The following is a 24426-nucleotide window of genomic DNA, read 5'->3' as shown; positions in this document are numbered from 1 at the left end:
TTTGTTGCCAACAGTGAAATTTGAGCTATCAAGCAAAAGTTGGAATTTTGAAAAATTTGTATCTGCCACTGTAAGTTTGATGGCTTCCATACATTTAAAGGCTTTCTGATATCGCTGGTGTGATAATGAATGTGATTTATTGAGGTTGTCTGTGAAATGAAATGCATCAACATTTGGAAAATCTGTTTAATTCTGTAAAGCAACATTTTCCATGACCACTGCATGAGCTACAAACTCACACATGAAAACCAGAGTCATTCAAAGTGCAAAAGGATTAGTTGATGTTAATGTATTGGTATGAAGAGTAAGGAAAGTTCACTGATGTATTTTAGATTCCATATCGCAATTACTGTATCCCCTAAAAAACCACCACTTGTTGAGTTTTCGTATAGTATCAAAGAATAGTCACAATTATTCAAAAAGACTGTGAAAATACTCCTCCCTCCCTTTTCCAACTACATATCTATGTGAGATTGGAATATATATATATATATATATATAAAACTTAATCAGAATAATATACAACAGCATATTGAATACAAAAGCAGATATGAGAATCCAGTTACCTTCTATTAATCTAAACATTGGAGAGATTTGAAAAAATAAAGCAATGTCACTCTTCTCACTAAATGTTTCTGTTTTGGAAACATAGATACTTTTATAAAAATATGTCACCTACATTAACATGTCATGGATTTATTATTGTTATTTAAGGCTGAATAATAAATAATTATTTTTAAATGCCTTTTTAAATTTATAATATAATAGATACCAATAGATATAACCCATATAAACAAAAGTACTTTAGGGTTATCAATGACTGTTAAGAGTGTAAAATGGTCCTAAAATGAAAAATTTCGAAAATTTGAGTTCTGCAATACATTTTTTGGTTGGTAAAATTATGACAGCCATTTTCTCACTTACATTTTCACTTCAATGGAGCACTTGTGCAAAACGTAAGCCAAATCTAAACTTTTATAGTACACCTTGATAAACAATCTTCATTAAGTAAAAATGATAATGATACAGTGGCTTTGCTTTCCTTAGGGAATTCAGAACTGATAGATCAGAGGTTTAGCTCAAGACTAGAGATAAATTTGATTAGAATACTATTTAATGTCACCCCAGGTCACATGCAGAAAGTATTTTGTAAGTGGTGGAATAGTTATTGTTGTTGTTCAGTCGCTCAGTTGTGTCTGACTCTGCAACCTATGGACTGCATCACACCAGTCTTCCCTGTCCTTCACTATCTCCAGGAGTTTGCTCAAACTCATGTCCATTGAGGCAGTGAGGCCATCCAACCATCTCATCTTCTGTCATCCCCTTCTCCTCCTGCCTTCAATCTTTCCCAGCATCAGGGTCTTTTCCAATGAGTCAGCCTCAGGTGTCCATCACCCCTTTGCATCAGGTGGCCAAAGGGTTAGAGTTTCAATTTCAGAGTTTCAGAGTCTTATTTTATTATGAGACATTCTATCTAGAGCTCTGCTCACCAAAATGTTAAGATCAGCTGCAGTGAGCAAAAATATTCTCATTCTGCATATAGAATGTTTCATAGATTAAACTTACCTTGGTGATTTTTAATAGTCCAACTGTAAAAATTGCTGAAAGAATTCAGCTGTCTTTCACAGCTAAAATAGATTCCATGACTTTTGTGCCAAATGACTTGTAAAATTGGTTATTTTTGTTGTCAAATCTTAAGTTGTGCCTAGGAGTTCCAGCCATTCTAAGAACTGAATGTGCAATGAAAATAGTAATAAACAACTTTTTGTTTGTGTTCACACTGTGCCAGCTACCATGTTTGGTGCTTTATATGTATTCTTATTTAAAGACCCCATCAACACTATTCAATGTGTATCATTTTCTCCCCATTAACAGATGCAGAAACAAAGGCTGAGAGAAGTTATCAGATCTCAAAGCTAAACTGTTAATTGATCTATGATGCTTCTTAATATATGAAATAGTTGAGTCACAATTTTGCAATATTTGGTTATTTAAGAGCTCCAGTGCTCTAAGGGCAAAGGATCTTCCACAGGAAGAGAAACTACACTAAGCCTTCTCTCTGTTAGCTTCGTAGTTTTGGAGAAAAACAATGAAAGCTCAAAAATTTGAATGGATATTTTAAGAAGTCATTCCATCATAGCATATGGTCAAAGAGAAAGACTGGAATCAGAAAATTTGATAACTATGCAAAGCTGGATAAATCACTTCTTTCCTGTGGGCCTCTGAGTGCTGAGGGATAATGCAAGGAGCACTGGCTTTAGAGTTCAACAGCATGGGTGTGATTCCTCGTTATGCCACTTAACTATGTGAACTTGGACAAGTATTTAAATTCTCAGTGGCTTAGTTTCTTCATTTGTAGTTTCCGCCTATGTCTAAAATTCTAATTCTTTGATCTAGATGTTTAGTTTATATAACATTAATACCCTAGATGGTAAATTCCAGTAGTCCACTTCCTAGACTGCTATAATGACAAGAAAATAAGCATTCTATGTACCTGAATGCTAAAAACTGTGCTTCCCTCTATTCTCTAATCACAGAAAGATACACAAAGAACTAGAAATGTACGTCACTTTGGGAGGAGAACTTGGGGGCTGGGCAATAGAGTAAACAGGAGATTTCCTTTTATTGAATCCCCAGTGTACTTCTTAAGATGTAAAGTTATTCCAGTTAAAAACTTACAGTGTTAAACTTAGAGAGCATACACACACACACACACATACTTCATTTGATAAAACCCAAATTCCTTCACACTAATATTCAATTCTTTCCATAGTCTAGTGTAGACTGGTGATTCTCAATACGTGGTCCCTGATCAACATCATCAACTCCAACGGGGAACTTGTTCAGTTCAGTTCAGTTCAGTCATGTCTGACTCTTTGAGACCCCATAAATCACAGCACACCAGGCCTGCCTGTCCATCACCAACTCCCGGAGTTCACTCAGACTCATGTCCATCAAGTCAGTGATGCCATCCTGCCATCTCATCCTCTGTCGTCCCCTTCTCCTCCTGCCCCCAATCCCTCCCAGCATCAGAGTCTTTTCCAATGAGTCAACTCTTCGCATGAGGTGGCCAAAGTACTGGCGTTTCAGCTTTAGCATCATTCCCTCCAAAGAAATCCCAGGGCTGATCTCCTTCAGAATGGACTGGTTGGATCTCCTTGCAGTCCAAGGGACTCTCAAGAATCTTCTCCAACACCACAGTTCAAAAGCATCAATTCTTTGGCGCTCAGCTTTCTTCACAGTCCAACTTTCACATCCATACATGACCACAGGAAAAACCATAGCCTTGACTAGACAAACCTTTGTTGGCAAAGTAATGTCTCTGCTTTTCAATATGCTATCTAGGTTGGTCATAACTTTCCTTCCAAGGAGTAAGTGTCTTTTAATTTCATGGCTGCAGTCACCATCTGCAGTGATTTTGGAGCCCAAAAAAATAAAGTCTGATACTGTTTCCACTGTTTCCCCATCTATTTCCCATGAAGTGAAGGGACCAGATGCCATGATCTTCGTTTTCTGAATGTTGAGCTTTAAGCCAACTTTTTCCACTCTCCACTTTCACTTTCATCAAGAGGCCTTTTAGTTCCTCTTCACTTTCTGCCATAAGGGTGATGTCATCTGCATATCTGAGGTTATTTATATTTCTCCCGGTAATCTTGATTCCAGCTTGTGCTTTATCCAGCCCAGCGTTTCTCATGATGTACTGTGCATATAAGTTAAATAAGCAGGGTGACAATATACAGCCTTGACATACTCCTTTTCCTATTTGGAACCAGTCTGTTGTTCCATGTCCAGTTCTAACTGTTGCTTCCTGACCTGCATACAGATTTCTCAAGAGGCAGGTCAGGTGGTCTGGTATTCCCATCTCTTCAAGAATTTTCCACAGTTTATTGTGATCCACACAGTCAAAGGCTTTGGCATACTCAATAAAGCAGAAATATATGTTTTTCTGGAACTCTCTTGCTTTGTCCATGATCCAGGTGATGTTGGAAATTTGATCTCTGGTTCCTCTGCCTTTTCTAAAACCAGCTTGAACATAAGGAAGTTCACGGTTCACGTATTGCTGAAGCCGAGCTTGGAGAATTTTGAGCATTACTTTACTAGCATGTGAGATGAGTGCAATTGTGCGGTAGTTTGAGCATCCTTTGGCATTGCCTTTCTTTGGGATTGGAATCAAAACTGACCTTTTCCAGTCCTGTGGCCACTGCCAAGTTTTCCAAATTTGCTGGCATATTGAGTGCAGCACTTTCACAGCATCATCTTTCAGGATTTGAAATAGCTCAAATGGAATTCCATCACCTGCACTCGCTTTGTTCGTAGTAATGCTTTCTAAGGCCCACTTGAGTTCGCATTCCAGGATGTCTGGCTCTAGTGAGTGATCACACCATTGTGATTATCTGGGTCATGAAGATCTTTTTTGTACAATTCTTCTGTTAATTCTTGCCACCTCTTCTTAATATCTTCTGCTTCTGTTAGGTCCATACCATTTCTGTCCTTTATCGAGCCCATCTTTGCATGAAATGTTCGCTTGGTATCTCTGATTTTCTTGAAGAGATCTCTAGTCTTTCCCATTCTGTTGTTTTCCTCTATTTCTTTGCATTGATCACTGAGGAAGGCTTTCTTATCTCTTCTTGCTATTCTTTGGAATTCTGCATTCAGATAGGTTTTGATATTATAATATCAAATTAATTTGATATCAAATTACAATATAATATTATAATATCAAATTAATTTGATATTATATATAATATAATAATATATTTATAATATCAAATTAATTATAATTTTATAATTATATAAATCACATAATTTTATATAATTTTATAATATTTTATATTGTATCAAATTATAATATAATAATATTATAATATCAAATTATATATCAAATTTTATAGTTATATAAAATTATATTATTTTATATTATATCAAATTATAATATATTATTATAATATCAAATTAATTTGATATTATATATAATATAATATTATTATATTATATATAATATAATAATATCAAATTAATTATAATTTTATAATTATAATATCAAATTAATTTAATATCAAATTATAAATTTGATATTATAATTGAAAAGTTAAATGATGATACAAAAGATAAATAAGAAACCAACATAAGAAATGGAAAAATATCACATTAGTGTTGTCTAACTTGTGTAAAGAGTTGGACACGCTCAGTCATGTCCAACTCTTTGTGACACCATGGACTGTAGTCCATGTAATTCTCCAGCCCAGAATACTGGAGTGGGTAGCCTTTCCCTTCTCCAGGGGATCTTCCCAACCCAGGGATCAAACCCAGGTCTCCTGCATTGCAGGCAGATTCTTTACCAGCTGAGCCACCAGGGAAACCAGGGGAACTTGTTAGAAGTGCAAATTCTCAATCTCAGATCTATTGAATCAGAAACTCTGATCATCAGACCAGCAATCTGTGTGTTAACAAGATGTTCCAGGGTTTCTGATGCATGCTAAAGTTTAAGAACCAATATCTAGATTCAGCTTCTTAAACAGCTATCAGATAACTGTCTTCTCAAACCCTGTTCCATTGTGATGCTGGTTTAAAACAAAGCTCCCTTAAACAAGCTTGCATAATGGTTGGCTGCTTTGGCTCTGGAGCCAGACCTTTTGGGTCCAAAATCTGGCTTTTCAAAGTACTATTGGGTTTATAGCCTTAGATTCCTCCTCAGTAAAATGGAAATCATAATAATGCCTACCTCATGAGAATGTTGTGAGAATTAAACAGGAAGTACTCACATTTATTTAACTTATGTTAAAAAATGCTTCTTAAAAATAAAATCTAATAAGGTAAAGCGTTATTGACAAATCAAATTGGTGGTATTTGGATTCAAAAAATACGTTTACTTGTTTTGCTACTTAATTCTTCTCCTTCTGCCCACCCAGACCACTGCAGCTTCCTCTAAATTCAAAGCTCAGTATACCTACTAAATGAACCAGTATTTTCTAAACTTAATTCCTCCAAATAGTCATTACTTGAGATTTTAATAGGTATGACATAAAAATAAGCTTCATGGACAAATAAGTTTAGGGAACTCTTTACACAAGTTAGAGAACACTAATGTAATATTTTCCCATTTCTTATGTTGGTCTCTTATTTATCTTTTGTATCATCATTTAACTTTTCAATTATAATATCAAATTTATAATTTGATATTATAATATCAAATATAATTTTCCAATATAATATGCCTTCCCAACTAGAATATGCATTCCTTAATGGTTGATAACATGTCTTGAATATGTTTAATCCCTTCATGGGGAAATATTTGCAAACCTTGGAAGTAGACTGGCTTCTCCATTCATTAACTAATTGAACTTGGGCATGTCAAATCACATCTCAGAGCTGCAGTTTTCTCATCTGTAAAAGGGAAGTAATAATACATCTTAGAGGTTATTGTCAGACTTAATGTTAGATCAGAGATCAGATCAGATCAGTCACTCAGTCGTGTCCGACTCTTTGCGACCCCATGAATCACAGCACGCCAGGCCTCCCTGTCCATCACCAACTCCCGAAGTTCACTCAGACTCACATCCATCGAGTCAGTGATGCCATCCAGCCATCTCATCCTCTGTCATCCCCTTCTCCTCCTGCCCCCAATCCCTCCCAGCATCAGAGTCTTTTCCAATGAGTCAACTCTTCGCATGAGGTGGCCAAAGTACTGGCATTTCAGCTTTAGCATCATTCCTTCCAAAGAAATCCCAGGGCTGATCTCCTTCAGAATGGACTGGTTGGATCTCCTTGCAGTCCAAGGGACTCTCAAGAGTCTTCTCCAACACCACAGTTCAAAAGCATCAATTCCTCGGCCCTCAGCCTTCTTAACAGTCCAACTCTCACATCCATACATGACCACTGGAAAAACCATAGCCTTGACTAGACAAACCTTTGTTGGCAAAGTAATGTTTCTGCTTTTGAATATGCTATCTAGGTTGGTCATAACCTTCCTTCCAAGGAGTAAGCGTCTTTTAATTTCATGGCTGCAGTCACCATCTGCAGTGATTTTGGAGCCCAGAAAAATAAAGTCTGACACTGTTTCCACTGTTTCCCCATCTATTTCCCATGAAGTGAAGGGACCAGATGCCATGATCTTCGTTTTCTGAATGTTGAGCTTTAAGCCAACTTTTTCCACTCTCCACTTTCACTTTCATCAAGAGGCCTTTTAGTTCCTCTTCACTTTCTGCCATAAGGGTGATGTCATCTGCATATCTGAGGTTATTTATATTTCTCCTGGTAATCTTGATTCCAGCTTGTGCTTTATCCAGCCCAGCGTTTCTCATGATAGCCTTCAACAAATCATGATAGTCATCAACAATAATAAGCAAAAAGACATTTCTTTATTGATCCTTGCTTATGTTTATCTGTGTGAGGATTCGTAATATAACATGAGTGAAACATCCAGTTCTTACAAACAAAATGTTAATACTTATGTACAAAATATAATAATGCATTGTCATTATATATATATATTATATATAGTAATAATATAATAATGGAATAATGCATTATTCTGCTCAGACTGCCATAACAAAATAACCATACATGAGTGGCTAAAACAGCAGACATTTATTACTCTAAATTCTGAAAGCTGAGAAGTCCAAAATCAGTATGGTAGCAAGGTGCATGCATGCTGAGTCACTTCAGTTGTGTCCGACTATTTGCAACCCCATGAACTGTAGCCCGCCAGGCTCCTCTGTCTATGGGATTCTACAGGCAAGAATACTAGAGTGGGTTGTCATGCCCTCCTCCAGGGTATCTTTCCAACCCAGGGATTGAACCCAAGTCTCTTATGTCTCCTGCATTGGCAGGCAAGTTCTTTACCACTAGCACCACCTTGGCATCCCCGTGCTAGCAAGGTAGCATACCTTGAATCATCCCTGATACTCCATACAACAGGCATTATAAACCAATTTTATAGATGAGAACACAGGGATTAATAAGTAGATGAAGTGCACTCAACTATTAAGTGACTATGCAAGCCTGTCTCAACATTTTTCTCATCCCCAACATTACTTCTATTGAGTTAAAAGTGAACAAAGAAAGTGAAGCCCAAAGTCATTTACTTTTATGTTTATTACCACCTACATAATAGAAGATTTAATGGCATCTGATGGTTTCTAATGGTCATACATGAAGTTAAAGTGAAATTATACATTATCTATGTAATACAGTCATAATCGTGCTTCCTCATTAGCTCAGTAACTGAGGGTTAATAATAACCTCAAATGATACCCTGAGATCCAACACTAATTCATGGAGACTGAACTAGAGAACAATGTAGTTTTAGATTTAGAGAACAGTTTTAGAACACTAAGTCAGTATTGTTGTTTAACATCAAGCATTACTGCCTCCAATAGTGTCTATAGGATTGACATGTGGTCGAAGGCAAAATTTTATCAACACAACTCTTGTAATATGTATACATGGATTTTAGCTGTCATTGACATATTTTGTGTGTGTGTTTCATGTTATCCTTGAAATATTAGCAAAGGACTTTAAAAATGTGTGGTCCCAAGACCAGCAACTTCTGTATTACTCAGGAGCTTATTACAAACACAGAATCTAGGCCCCATTCCAAATCATTACATCTGAATCTGCATTTTAACAAGTTCGCCTGGGGATCCATATGCACGCAAAAGATTGGGAAGTACTGCTGTGTGTTTTGTTTGTTTGGGTTTTTTGGTCATGCTGTTTGTGGGATCTTGGTTCCCCAATCAGGGGTTGAACCCATACCCTTGCAGTGAAAACATGGAGTCCTAACCACTGGACCACCAGGGAATTCCCTGGAAAGCACTTTTTTAAAGTATTCTACACTTCTTTGTAGCTTGTTTTTACTTTCAATGTGCACTATTATAGACAATAGAAAAAACTTCTTTAAAAAGATAGGTTTTTGTCTTTTTTATGCACAAACAATGCAGTTTTGGTGTGCTACAGGATGATTTGATATTTGTATATACTGCAAAATGGTTACTACAATAAGTCTAGTTAACATCTGTCACCATATATAGTTACAAATCCCTGGTGGCTCAACAGTAAAGAATCTGCCTGCAATGCAGGAGCCATAGGAGACGCAGGTTCAATCCCTGGGTCCGGAAGATCCCTCAGAGGAGAAGATGGGAACCCACTCCAGTATTCTTGCCTGGAGAATCCCACGGACAGAGGAGCCTAGCAGGTTACAGTCCATGGGGGCACAAAAGAGACATGACTTAGCAACTAAACAACAGCACAGTGCTATATTAGCTCGTCATGACTTATTTATTTTATAACTCAGAGTTGGTTCCTTTTGATCACTTTCACCCATTTTTCCTACTTGCCTAACCCCACCTCTGGTAAACACCAATTTGCTCACTGTATCTATGAGCTTGGTTATTTTTTCACTTTTTTGCTTATTTTTAAATTTCACATACAAGTGCAATCATAAAATCTTTGTCTTTCTCTGTCAGACTCATTTCACTTATTTTGGTCTATCCTTTGGATACCAGTGATCATGTGAGTAATATGGTACAACTGTACTCAGGATCCTGTAATAAAATACTTTAGGTGATTTATAGCAGGACAGCCATCAGTAAAGTCAGTTGGAATGTTATATTTTGAGTTTGAATCCTTTGAATTTCAGAGATAATTGAAGGATGTGTGTTTTGCACCTAATAGTTTTCTTTGTAACACAAAGGTGTAAAATAATTTCAGGGTATAAATTATTAATTCAACATAGCCCATGATCCAGTAAAAATATTATCTTTTTATTTCAGGAAGTGCTCACTTTACATTGTCGTGGGGACTATGAAAACAACCATGCACACTGAAACTGTACAAAATAATCTTTTTAATCAATGAGGAAAATCATGATAGTTTTCATGAAGGATCTTTAAACCCTTTCAAAACATCAAATACTGTTACTGTTGGTTATCAATATATTGGAAAAATGGAAAAATAATAAAACCAACATGTATTTAATGTACCATCATTGTAAACATTAGGAGCATTAAGAATTAAAGTGGGTTTTTTGTGAAAAAAAAAAAAAAACTATCAAAATTACTTTGAACAGTACTTGCCTTGTTTTCATCATGTGAGTCATAATTCAGAGTGGACATCCTTTCTATGCATCAGTGAAATGTCATCCTCTTTTAAGCTTGGAGCAGCTTCCAAACTTCTATCCTTCGTGCTTTCAACACCATGAAATATCTCTAAGAGTTTCTTTAATGTAAAGTTTATTGCCGGGGTCACTTCCTCTGGGACATCATCCTTTTCATTACAACGACTTTCCTCCTTGATGTCAACAAGTTTTCCTTCACTAAGCTCCTCTGGCAGCAGATCTAAAGGCTCTTGAATAATGGCAAGCATTCCCATAGTCAGCTGTTTCTTCTATAATCCCACATATGTTCAGTTCAAATCCTAAGTGTTATTTGCACATTGTGCTGAAAGTTTCTGCTATACTGCATCCATATTACTTGCTGTTACTTCCTCCCATGATGCATGCATATTTTCAATTGAATGCTTTATGTCGTATTTCTTCTAAAACTCAGCCAAAGAAACTGTCTGATCTCCAGTTGTAGCATCAAAACTTATTCCAAAATGTGTGTAAGATAATAGGCTTTCAAAATTGAAATAACGACTTGGTCCACCAGTTGAATTAATGAAGTTGTTCTTGGTGATAGAAAGCAAATTTTCATATTTTCATTTAAATCCCCAAGAAACTTAGGATGACCAAGAGCATTACCCAACAGGAGTAGTGCTTTAAATGCTAAATTTTGGTGCCGATGGTATCTCTTCACAGCTGATTGACAAGAAGGCAACACAACTACAGGATTTACTGTCCATATGTGAACTGAAGAGCAGATGCACAGAGGCTGATCAATGACAGACTGCAAAGAGTAATGAGACTCATCACTGATCATGATGCACGTCTGTTATTTACATTGTGATCTGTGGGCTGAAGAGTTAGCAGCAAAGCTTTTACTTCATGTAGTTATTCACAGTTAATATAGACCTTCCCTAGTGTCTCAGACAGTAAAGAATCTGCCTGCAATGCAGAAGAACCAAGTTTAATCCCTGGTTCAGAAAGATCTCCTGGGTAAGGGAATGGCTACCCACTCTAGTATTATTGCCTGGAAAATTCCATGCCTGGAAGGCTATAGTTCATGGGCTACAGTCCAAGAGCTAAACTCCATGCAGTCGCAAAGAGTCACACACAACTGAGTGACTAACAATTTCACAACTGATATCCCAAGGTAATTGGAATTTGAGCCATGTTGTTGGAAGACTAATGCTATTTAACAAATCCTGAGCATTTAACAAATCCTATGCATTACTTTGCTAGTGTGTGAGATGAGTGCAATTGTGCAGTAGCTTGAACATTCTTTGGCATTGCCTTTCTTTGGGATTGGAATGAAAACAACTTTTCTAGTCCTGTGACCACTGCTGAGTTTTCCAAATTTGCTGGCATGTTGAGTGCAGCACTTTCACAGCATCATCTTTTAGGATTTGAAATAGCTCAACTGGAATTCCATCACCTCCACTAGCTTTGTTCATAGTGACACTTCCTAAGGCCCACTTGATTTCACATTCCAAGATTCTGGGCTCTAGGTGAGTGATCACACCATAATAGTTATATAGGTCATGAAGATATTTTCTGTATAGTTCTTCTGTGTATTCTTGACACCTCTTCTTAATATCTTCTACTTCTGTTAGGTCCATACCATTGTTGTCCTTTATTGTGCCCATCTTTGCATGAAATGTACCCTTGGTATTTCTGATTTTATCCAAGAGATCTCTAATCTTTCCCAGTCTATTGTTTTCCTTTATTTCTTTGCATTGATCACTGAGGAATGCTTTCTTATCTCTCCTTGTTACTCTCTGGAACTCTGTACTCAGATGGGTATATCTTCCCTTTTCTCCTTTGCCTTTCACTTCTCTTCTTTTCTCAGCTATTTGTAAAGCCTCCTCAGACAACCATTTTCCTTTATGCATTTTTTTTTTCTTGAGGATGGTCTTGATCACTGCCTCCTGTACAATGTCACACACCTCCGTCCATTGTTCTTCAGGCACTCTGTTTATCAGATCTAATCCCTTGAATCTATTTGTCACTTTCACTGTATAATCATAAGTGATTTGATTTAGGTCATACCTGAATGGTCTAGTGGTTTTCCCTACTTTCTTCAATTTAAGTAATGCTACAAAATTTAAAGTAATACTCAAATTCTCCAAGCCGGCTTCAACAGTACATGAACCACCACCTTATCTGCCTCCTGAGAAATCTATATGCATATCAAGAAGCAACAGTCAGAACTGGACATGGAACAACATGTGATTCCAAATTGGAAAAAGAGTGCCCCAAGGCTCTATCGGAGAAGTCAATGGCACCCCACTCCAGTACTCTTGCCTGGAAAATACCATGGGTGGAGGATCCTGGTAGGCTGAAGTCCATGGGGTCGCTAAGAGTCGGACATGACTGAGCGACTTCACTTTCACTTTTTACTTTCATGCATTGGAGAAGGAAATGGCAACCCACTCCAGTGTTCTTGCCTGGAGAATCCCAGGGACGGGGGAGCCTGGTGGGCTGCCATCTATGGGGTCGCACAGATTTGGACACGACTGAAGTGACTTAGCAGCAGTAGCAGTAGCAAGGCTCTATATTGTTACCTTGCTTATTTAACTAGTATGCAGAATACATCATGTGAAATTCCAGGCTGGATGAAGCCCAAGCTGAATTACCAAATGCTGGGAGAGATATCACTAACCTCAGATATGTAGATGACACCACCGTTATGGCAGAAAGCAAAGAACTAAAGAGCCTCTTGATGAAAGTGAAAGAGGAGAGTGGAAAAGTTGGCTTAAAGCTCAACATTCAGAAAACTAAGATCATGGCATCTGCTCATCCCATCACTTCATGGCAAATAGGTGGGGAAACAATGGAAACATTGAGAGACTTTATTTTGAGGGCTCCAAAATCACTACAGATGGTGCCTGCAGCCATAAAATTAAAAGACACATGCTCCTTGGAAGAAAAGTTATGACCAACCTAGACAGCGTATTAGAAAGCAGAGACATTACCTTGCCGCCAAAGGTCTGTCTAGTCAAAGCTATGGCTTTTCCAGTAGTCATGTATGGATGTGAGATTTGGATTATGAAGAAAGTTCAGTGCCGAAGAATTGATGCTTTTGCACTGTGGTGTTGGAGAAGACTCTTGAGAGTCCCTTGGATTGCAAGGAGATAAATGAGTCCATCATAAAGGAAATCAGTCCTATTCATTGGTAGGACTGATGCTGAAGCTGAAGCTCCTATACTTTGGCCACCTGATGCAAAGAGCTGACTCATTAGAAAAGACTCAAAAGACTGAAGGAAGGAGAAGGGGACAAAAGAGGATGAGATGGTTGGATGGCATCACCAACTCGATTGACATGAGTTTGAGCAAGCTCCAAGATTTGGTGACAGACAGGGAAGCCTGGCCTGCTACCGTCATGGGGTCTCAAACAGTCGGACAAGACTGAGCAACTGAACTGAACTTAACTCTAGAGTTATTATTCATTTACCAGTTGGCTCAGTGGTAAATAAACCAACTGCCAATGCAGGAGACATAGGAGGACCGTGTTTGATCCCTATATCAGGTTGGGAAGATCCCTTGAAGGAGGAAATGGCAATCCATTCCAGTATTCTTGCCTGGAGAACCCCATGGATAGAGGAGCCTGGCGGCTACAGTCTATGGGGTCACACGGAGTTAGACATGACTGAGCATGCATTGGACAGGACTGAGCATGCACACCAAAGCTATTATTCACAGCTGAATGCTGTGCTTCCCCACTTCTGGGTTCTAACCAGTTGAAGCTGTTAAGAACTATGAATCATGAGTTACCCTGATCAGGGTAAGGCTAGACTTGACTGAATTAGATTCTTCCCTTCCCATGAATAATAGGACTTGACTTACCCAATTGTACACAGACTTGTGAACTTATTCTACCCTCTCCACAATGCAAATTTTTCATTTTTAATGAGCATGATCATCATGATGCCCTGTTGCCACCCCCTTTTGGCACTGACCTCCCCCCTACCTCACCTCCCAGTGCGCTACTAAGTGAATTTCTTCTGCATGTAAGCAGGGAATGTTCCCTTGCCTGGCAATTAATAAAATCAGCTTTGATTTTTGAGCTCTGATCCTTGTTTTATTTTTTGATATCCAAGATCATACACCTAATAAGCAACAGAGCTGGGACACAAATCCATTCTAACTTAAAACTCAAATGCTTAATTTCTGTGTCCACTTGTTAACTAAATGATGGGAATAAATTACCTTCAAGCCAGCTAGTTCCAAGATAAAGAAAAAGGAAGAGGATTTGACAACCTTATTCCAACTACTTCTAATTCATTCTTCCCTTTACAGTGGTGAGATCATTACCCTTGAGGGGTCCTTCCTGTTACAGCAAAGCAATGATATGAATGGTAGTAACAGTGTAATAATATTACCATCAAAGGAAACTTAAATATAGCTAGTGCTTACTCTGTGCCAGGCCCCCTTTCTTTCCCAACTGTCTCAAACCAAGCAATGAAATGTCTTGTTCCCTTGTGATAGCTTGAATGTGTATTCATGGGATTCCTTTGTGTAGATTTGGGGTAAAGTGGGCTAAGTTTGGAGTGGTGGGGATCTTGGCAAATTGGAGAACTGTGCTTATTTGAAGGCAGCTGTCATTACACTGCTTTCTTTACTTGTCATGGGAGAATAAAGGTCCAGTACTGGCAGATCATCCTTATTTTTCAAAAGACACCAAAAGTCTGGGTCATTATATAGAGTTTACCACTTTTTAAAATACTTTGTAAAGTAACTGATACACATCTGCAGGCTGAAATATGCCCTGTCTGTAGCATCTGCTACTGAAAGGCACAGGCGGAGAGGCAAGAAGGTACAGTGGAGTCACACTGTCTGCATTTAGGTACTAGCTTTCCTACTTTTGTGCCGCCTCGGGCTAGTTGCTTAGCCTCTTTATGCCTCTATTTCCTTATAAGTAAGAGAGGTTTAAAACAATAGATATCTGATAGAGTTTCTTTAAGGAAAATAGTTACTTCTATCTCTAAAATGCTTAGTAAAATACTTTGCATCTAATCAGTGGTTTTGTTGTTAAGATTTTGCCCCCTTCTCTTCTCTTTCTTGTACCTGCCATCTATACCTTTTACCTGCCCATGTACTTACATGCATTCATTCTAAGGATATACATTATTAGCATCTGACTAAAAGAGACATGTAAGTTGAATAAAGCAGACAAAACTTTTTGTCATTCTCAGGCTCAATTAAACGACAAGTGAATTAAGAAAGGAGAAAAATGAACTAGATTTATTTTACCAAATTGAACCACTTATTACGAGATATTGAACCATTTGGTGGAACTGATAAATTAACTTACATAATATTAAGCAGTCACTACATAAATAACTTTTGTTGGTGAATTTTAATATGTGGGCCTTTCAAAATTTTTTTGCCATCTGAACTTTTAGAATGTCTAACTAATGTATTTAACTTTCCAGTTTATCTTTATTAGAAGAATTTGACTGTAGCTGTAATGAACTGGAGTCTCTACCTTCTACTATTGGCTACCTTCACAGTCTTCGAACATTAGCAGTCGATGAGAACTTCCTTCCAGAATTGCCCAGAGAAGTGAGGAATAAATTTGTTTCTATTAATTAATTTTTAATGACTCTGTTTTGGATATAAATTTTAACAGGTGCATTAGCAGCATAGCTTCATGAGTTGAGCTGTGAATGCATATAGGAGTTATATATTTGTTAATCGTTCTTTTTAAAATAACAAGGGATAAGTTCTTATATTTGACCAAGGAAATGCATTTGACTTAAACATTGCTTGCCAAAAATTGTAATAAAATAAATTCATGCAAACGATTTATATATTTTGATTTTATGAACAGTTTTTAAATAAATTTGGAGATAATTATGTTTCCATTTCTAAGTGAAAGTTTTAATGTAAATAAGTTTTTTAAAGTATGTTGCATAATATTATTTTAACTTCAGGATACACCAAAAGGGTTCATTAGCATTCATCTCCAAACGGGACTTTCATTTATTCATGTCAAGAAAAAACTGTGAAGTATGTTTTAAATTTAACATTTTCTATTAAATGCTTTCATAATCAGGAGCAGTAATCCATATATCATTGTCTTAGAGACAAAAGTTATAAATAAAAACAAAAGTACCATTGTAATGTGAAGTTAAACTAATTTTGCAAAGGAAATGTCAATAAGACTTCATGTTTGAGTATATATGATCTTTTATAAACAATATTATTAGTGCTTATTAAGGATAGACAAAAAAGGGATTTATGAAAACAATGAAGCTGACAAATATTCTAATCATAAAATTTAAAGGAAAATTATTCCTTTGTAACATGTATAAGAATATGAGATATACATTGCCTTAATATCTAAAGGAATATATTATATAGTGTATTTTAAACATATTTTAAAGATACAATAAAAAATTAAACAATGCACATATTGAGTCTTAGAAGTGATAAGGAAATATATAAATCAATCAGATCACTTTATAAATTATAAATATTAATATAGAATAGTTTACACTGTGATCCTTTACTTTTTTTGTTACCTATAGATTGGAAGCTGTAAGAATGTAACAGTCATGTCTCTACGCTCCAATAAGCTGGAATTTCTTCCTGAAGAGATTGGACAGATGCAGAAACTAAGAGTCTTAAATCTGAGTGACAACAGGTATTTTTGAAACATTTCACAATCTCATTGTTTTCTAAAATCAAATTATTCCTTTTTATTAATAATTTTGGAAATTTTTCCTATGTCTTATGAAATATATGGGATGCAAATATTTATATAAATATGCAAATATTCAATTAGAAAATAGCAGAAACTAAATTATTTTTAAACTGATATTTCAAAAATTATATGCCAAAACCCTCCCATATGCAGAAAGCATAATATTATGACAACATGGAAAATAATTATAATAAAAATCTATAAAATTTGATAATAAAAATATGTGCATAGGTATGTATGTATGCACATATGTGTTTTCATATATACATTTATGTCTCCAGTAAATTAACTGAGCTATTTGTATACTGTCCACACCACCAAAACACTGGTAAGAATAATGCCAAGAACCTAATACTAAAAAGTCATGTTTTGTGCATTATAGTAAGGACAACCAAATGGTTATTTAGCCATGTTCAGAATGGAAAAGAAAGAATAGGTTCTCTTCTTGTGACTAAAGTGTTAAATTGATGAACAGGCAGAAAGAAAAAGTGAAAATGCAATTCATCTTTATCTCTACCACAAATATTCTCAAATAGCAAATGACAAAAATCAATATTGACTAAAAATAACTGCTAAAAAGATAAAGTGGTGATGGAATAGAACAGACTACTTGAACTCTGTGTTTTCATTAAGTTTCAGTCAGACAAATGATAATATGAGAAGCTGAGACTGCAACAAAACTATCAAAGATTAGCTTTTATAGAATCATGGAGAATGTTTAGATTCTAAAGTTTCAGTGAGTGTGGGAGTTGTTATTTGTTAGTCTGTCTGAGGGAAAAAAAAAAACTAATAATGCATTTAGTAGCTCAATAATTGGAAAAGGAAACGGCAACCCACTCCAGTATTCTTGCCTAGAGAATCCCGTGGACAGAGGAGCCTGGTGGGCTGCTGTCCATGGGGTCGCACAGAGTCAGACATGACTGAAGCAACTTTTTAGCATGCATGCATGCATTGGAGAAGGAAATGGCAACCCACTCCAGTATTATTGCCTGGAGAATCACAGGAACAGAGGAGCCTGGTGGGCTGCCGTCTATGGGGTTGCACAGAGTCAGACACGACTGAAGCAACTTAGCAGCAGCAGCTCAACAATATTTTCATGTAAAGAATTAAACATTTTTTAAAAGCTTTGGAATTTTATTTTTAAAACCAAGGTGACCAAGAAGCTTCATAACTTGCTGCAACAAGAGTAATTCATTTCAAATCAACCCATTTCTTGTTTTGGCTCTTTGACAGGACAGTGAGGAGATGCATTAAATATTGTGTTCAACTTTCAGTAAGACATTTTTCAGAATTTTCTAATTATATTCTTGTAAACAATATTATAAATACGGTCATAGAGATATCATAGGAAGATGGGTTCCAGTGGGTTCAGTTACAGTCCCCAGTGGAACCAAGTTCCATTACTGTCAAACTGGAGGAAGAGTTTTCATGACGAGCTGGAAGTTTTTCCTGAATTCTTGGTCCGCTCAAATTTTATACATGAATAATTCACACAATATGGAAAATATGCTTATAAAATATTTAAGTGACCCATAGTTAGGGCTACTAATGCAATTATTTATCCAACAAATATAGCCTATGTGAGTGTTTACCATAGGACAGTACATTGCTAAAAGCTATTACAAAAGATATTAATAAGACATTGAGAATCTCATAATACTAGGAATTTAAGTACTTCATCAGGTCAGAAATATAAGCTAATCTATCTCCTAATACAGTGATTGGAACATAATATAGAACCAAACTAATATTTTTAAATTGATGAATTAATCAGTGAATTTTTTTTAATTTTGGAGAGTATAGTTGCTTTACAATGTTGTGCAATAAATGAATCTTAACCTGAGATTAAAATCAATATTCAGTCAAAGCTGAGGTAAAAGTTGAATATCACTATCAGAGAATAAACTGCTTGAATAAAAGATTAAATATTATTTAATATTTAAAATGTTTAAAAGTCATGATTATTTAAAAGTTATTCTAAAAGTCATGATTACTCCAATTTTATATTCTCAATACAATAAATTTTAGAAGTTTGTCATTACAGTTAAGAAACGATGATTCATTTATACTATCAACTATAGGACTGCTCCTGTGATCAATTTACTGGACAGTTACAATACTAAATAAAGCCTCACTTTCAATGGTGGTGAAAGTGATGGTGGGGAAAAAAAATACAGGTAACATTTTCTCTGACAGTTTCTTTCCATATTCTACTTTTATGATTTGCCTGGTGATTTATCATGGATATTGTAAATGATTCTGGAGAGTTATCCCCTCGTGTAATTTTGATGTGGCAGAATTGATATTTTACTTTTAATTCATCTCCACATGATGTAAAAACTTCTCATAGCATCTTACTTTATAATTTCCAACTTAAACTAAATAACCAAAATTAGAAATAGCTTTTATGAACAGTTTGGTTTAATGTTATAAATGCTAGTATAATATTATATTAAAAAAATAATTATGATATAATTTGATCTCTTATTCTTTATATTCTTATGTTTTACAAGTTCCTATTAGCTCAGCAAGGTCATTATATCCTTCCTAAAGTTTCCTAGCCAATGCACACTCTGTTATATGTTTATAGGCTTGTTGGTTGATAGAATTCCAACATATTAAAGATTTAACAGAAATTTTCATTCCAAGTCCTATCTAAAATGTTTGTCTGTATTCAAAAGTGAACATGCAGAAAGTAACAATAAATTCACTGGTGTGCCTTGTTTGTATTATTCACTGTGCTGACTAGCTATGATGGTAATTCATGTAATAACAATATATTGATCATCCACAATTCAGGTATATCTTATTTATGTTGAACTGGGCAATTGGTGATTTGACCCTCCACAGGCTGAAGCCAAAGCTTAATTGATAATTTTGATTGAATACAATTTCACATACCTTAAAATGCTATTTTTAAAGATTGCCTCTTTAAATATCGATTAAATATCTATTAAATGATGTATACAGGGTGGAAGAACAAAAGGACACACTTTCAAGAATCAATATAAAATTCAGAGCTGTAAATTCATTTAGTAATAAGATGGAAATGGCTCTTGCCCTCATAGAGTCTACAGTTTTAAAGAGATATTAAACAGTAACCCTAAAAAAAAAAAAATAACTACAAAAATAAATATTGTAATTTCAAACTGAGATATGTCCATGAAGTAAAAGTGCTTTGAGACTACATTGGGGAAAGAAATTTAAGTGAGGAGTCAAGAAAAGCTTCTTTCAGAAACTGGCATTTCAGCTGACTAGAGAATCTGTGGAATTTTAGTTAAGTGAAGTATGGAAGAAAGAGTCTTCCAGGCAGAGAAAGGAGCTTGGCTATTCCTGGGAGTAGGCTGATTGAAGGCCAGTGGCACTGACGGGACTGTCAGGAAAAGAGTAGCAAAGAAGCCGTGCAGAGGTTTGAGGGACCAGGGGTTTGAGGGGACCAGATCTTAGAGGGTCTGACAAGGCATGGTAACAATTTAGAGTTTTATCCTATCATTTGAAGAGTTGTAGACTCAAGGTTTTCACTTTTAAATGATTTCTCAGGCTACTCAGTGGAGAAAGAAGTAAAGATAAGAATGAAATAAATAAGTTATAGTATTCTAAATAACTTCATTAAATGATCTTTATCCATCTTCACCCATGCTATTAGAAATTTCTTGTTTTTGCAGATTGAAGAATTTACCATTCTCATTTACCAAACTGAAGGAGCTTGCAGCTTTGTGGCTTTCTGACAATCAGGTAACATTTTTTTATTACCTGATTTATTTTGTTTATTAAAATGAACTATAATTGAAATGTTGAATTACTCATTTATTCTCAATAGATACCTTTCACAATTACTACAAAATATAGATTCTTTATCCCCTGGAGGAGAGATTTTTATAAGGGTAGCAACTCAAATAAGTATTCCATTGCTATGGATAAACAGTACTATAATTCTCATCCCTTTAAAATACTTCAATTTAGTATCTACTTCTTTCTCAGAAATCTAATACACAAAATGATCATTTTTCTAGGTGATACATACATCTCCTTAGAGGATGTACTTTAATTATACCTCTGAAGGTAAAGAATAAGAAATCATTACTGCAATCCCCATAAGAGGGAGTTACTATCTGTCATGTTCCTTTTTTCCCATGCTTTAATTAATATCAACTTAATTCTAAAAAATGTATTCAAAAATATTGTGATAACTTTTGTTGCTTTTATCAATATTTTCTGTGAAATTGCTATGATGTTAATACTTACACTTATGAAATTAGATTATAATTGAATCAGTAATTGAGTGTTAATGAATAATTTTATTAACTGGAAAATAAAAATAGTCGAAGGCATCTGAATTGCCACCACAAAAACTAGAGATAGACCATTTTGACATACTTTGTGTTTTTTTGGCTTTTTTCTTGTAATCTTAAAATTTTTAAATATCCTGCCCCAAAATATAAATTACCAAATGAAAACAAATCATCTTGGATTTAGTTTGTTATGATTATTTTCTGAGCATAAAAGTGACATTACCAGTAAATGAATTGTTCAGACATAAGTATTGGGCAATTTTTGTAAAAAAATTAAACCTCTGCAAAATGTTATGTAAGTGTGAGAATAATGTTTATATTCCTACAGTCATTACAGCACTTTCTTCCCTTCTACTAAGTAAAAAATTATATTGTCATTCAAATTCAAGTCATCAATGAACTGTAGATTTTTCAAATCATCAATATATCATTATAAAGTAAATCATTTCTGGAATCAATACAAACTATGCTAATGGACCAGTCTTGTCTACAGTCTTACACTGTAAAACAAATCCCATAATATCAGGATTTATATTCTTGTGGAAGAATGAGCAGAACAATGGCTGCATCATTTAACTTTTATTTAGAACAGTGATTTAATGGGTTTCTAACTCAGTTTCATGAGACAAGTTGGCATCCTAAATTGCCATTGTACTTCACTCTTAATAAATGTCATGAAATAAGTGTAAACTATTAAACAATATGATTATTCTCAATGTTTATATATTGTATTTAAAATCAAAGTTTTAAAAACCTTCATAAATTGTATGTCTGAAATAAAATTAATATAGAGAATTAAATATTATTATCCATAGGTAAATTCTTTGTGATATATCAGATACAAAGACAGTTGCTTATGTATATGTAGACTCTGTCTTTGGTTACAAAAATCTCTTTAAATGCTTATGTTTTAACTTAATTGAATTCATAGATCATCTTGTATAGTATGAACTTAATAGCAAGTTCCATTTGCCTTTTTAAGGCAACAGTTAATGAACATTTAGAACTATACCAAAAGTTTAATTAGTTGAAACAGTTTGACACATTTTGGTATCTTCAAGATAAAAAAAAGGTATTGTTCAATAAAGATGAATAGGTTCTGAAAAAGAATATAATAAAGAAAAAGAAAATCTCACTATAAAACCCTTATACATGTGGTGGATTCATTTTGATATTTGGCAAAACTAATACAATTATGTAAAGTTTAAAAATAAAATAAAATTAAAAAAAAAACCTTATAATTTCAAAATATTCCTCTACAGTAGTCTTATTTTATCTTATATTTTATTTTTTTGTTATTTTTTTCCTTACTTTTCTTTTAATTGTTCATTCAACACAGTGACGCCAGACTGCTGACCTTTATCTTATATAAAAGAAATATTCTTTATATTTCTAATATTATTAATCTAATTTATCTCCTTTGCTTCCAGTCCAAAGCCCTTATCCCTTTACAAACTGAAGCCCATCCAGAAACAAAGCAAAGAGTATTGACCAACTACATGTTTCCCCAGCAACCTCGTGGTGATGAAGGTAAACATAGAAATTTCTCCTATACTTGTATGATTATGGATAAAAGGGATTAATTTTATTCTAACTCTGACCAATACTAGCACATGGGCATGCCACATAAATCATTTGGGAGCTAACTCCAAGCACAAATCTTATCTTCCATACTATAATATTTTATTAATAAGTGAAATTTCGAAAACATAACTCTTCCTCTTTATATTTATCATGAAAATAACATTGACTTTTAGGAGCAATATCTTATCTTGGTGAATTGAAAGGCACAAGACTTCTTAACCAAACATTCAGTTCAGTTCAGTCACTCAATCATGTTAGACTATTTGTGACCCCATGGACTGCAGCACGCCAGGCCTCCCTGTCCATCACCAACTCCTGGAGTTTACTCAAACTCATGTCAATTGAGTCGGTGATGCCATCCAACCATCTCATACTCTGTTGTCCCCTTCTCCTTTTGCCTTCAATCTTTCCCAGCATCAGAGTCTTTTCCAATGAGTCAGTTCTTCGCATCAGGTGGCCAAAGTATGGGAGCTTCAGCATCAGTCCTTCCAATGAATATTCAGGGCTGATTTCCTTTAGGATGGACTGGTTGGATCTCCTTGCAGTCCAAGGGACTCTCAAGAGTCTTCTCCAACACCGCAGTTCAAAAGCATCAATTCTTCAGCGCTCAGCTTTCTTTACGGTCCAACTCTCACATCCACACATGACTACTGGAAAAACCATAACCTTGACTAGACAGACCTTTGTTGGCAAAGTAATGTCTCTGTGTTTTATATGCTGTCTAGGTTGGTCATAACTTTCCTTCCAAGGAGTAACCGTCTTTTAATTTCATAGCTGCAATCACCATCTGCAGTGACTTTGGATCCCAGAAAAATCAAATTTGTCTCTGCTTCCACTGTTTCCCCATCTATTGCCATGAAGTGATGGGACCAGTTGCCATGATCTTAGTTTTCTGAATGTTGAGTTTTAAGCCAACTTTTTGACTCTCCTCTTGCACTTTCATCAAGAGGCTCTTTAGTTCTTCGCTTTCTGCCAGAAGAGTGGTGTCATCTGCATATCTTAAGTTATTGATATTTCTCCTGGCAATCTTGATTCCAGCTTGTGCTTTATCCAGCCCAGCATTTCTCATGATATTCTCTGTATATAAGTTAAATAAGCAGGGTGACAATATACAGCCTTGATGTACTCCTTTCCCAATTTGGATCCAGTCTGTTGTTCCATGTCCAGTTCTAACTGTCGCTTCCTGACCTGCATATAGATTTCTCAGGAGGCAGGTCAGGCGGTCTGGTATTCCCATCTCTTTCAGAATTTTCCACAGTTTATTGTAATCCACACAGTCAAAGGCTCTAGGCATATAAAGTCAATAAAGCAGAAATAGATGTTTTTCTGGAACTCTCTTGCTTTTTCAATGATCCAATGGATGTTGGCAATTTAATTTCTGGTTCCTCTGCCTTTTCTAAAACCAGCTTGAACATCTGGAAGTCCATAGTTCACATACTATTGAAGCCTGGCTTGGAAAATTTTGAGCATTACTTTGCTAGCATATGAGATAAGTGCAATTCTATGGTAATTTGAGCTTTCTTTGGCATTGCCTTTCTTTGGAATTTGAATGAAAACTGACCTTTTCCAGTCCTGTGGCCACTGCTGAATTTTCCAAATTTGCTGGCATTTTCACAGCATCATCTTTTAGGATTTGAAATAGTCTACTGAAATTCCATCACCTCCACTAGCTTTGTACGTAGTGATGCTTCCTAATGCCCTCTTGACTTTGCCTTCCAGGATGTCTGGCTCTAGGTGAGTGATCA

The 24426-nt window shown here is 35.5% G+C and overlaps 1 protein-coding gene across 6 annotated transcripts in view; it reads left to right on the top strand.

Annotated features, from left to right (window-relative positions):
- LRRC7 (leucine rich repeat containing 7) overlaps positions 1 to 24426 on the top strand; it is a 609335-nt gene that overhangs the window by 459040 nt on the left and 125869 nt on the right. For all 6 annotated transcript variants that reach the window (XM_025288475.3, XM_006077621.4, XM_045166132.1 and 3 more), the window contains exons 12-15: positions 15532 to 15661; positions 16630 to 16745; positions 20471 to 20540; positions 22528 to 22627. In XM_025288475.3, coding sequence (XP_025144260.3) covers positions 15532 to 15661; positions 16630 to 16745; positions 20471 to 20540; positions 22528 to 22627 — 416 coding nt within the window. The remainder of the gene's footprint in view (positions 1 to 15531; positions 15662 to 16629; positions 16746 to 20470; positions 20541 to 22527; positions 22628 to 24426) is intronic.

This window comes from Bubalus bubalis, chromosome 6, assembly GCF_019923935.1.
Source record: "Bubalus bubalis isolate 160015118507 breed Murrah chromosome 6, NDDB_SH_1, whole genome shotgun sequence".
Classification (NCBI taxonomy): Eukaryota; Metazoa; Chordata; class Mammalia; order Artiodactyla; family Bovidae; genus Bubalus; species Bubalus bubalis.
The sequence above is the reverse complement of the archived record's forward strand: the minus strand, read 5'-3'. Positions and strand labels throughout refer to the sequence as shown.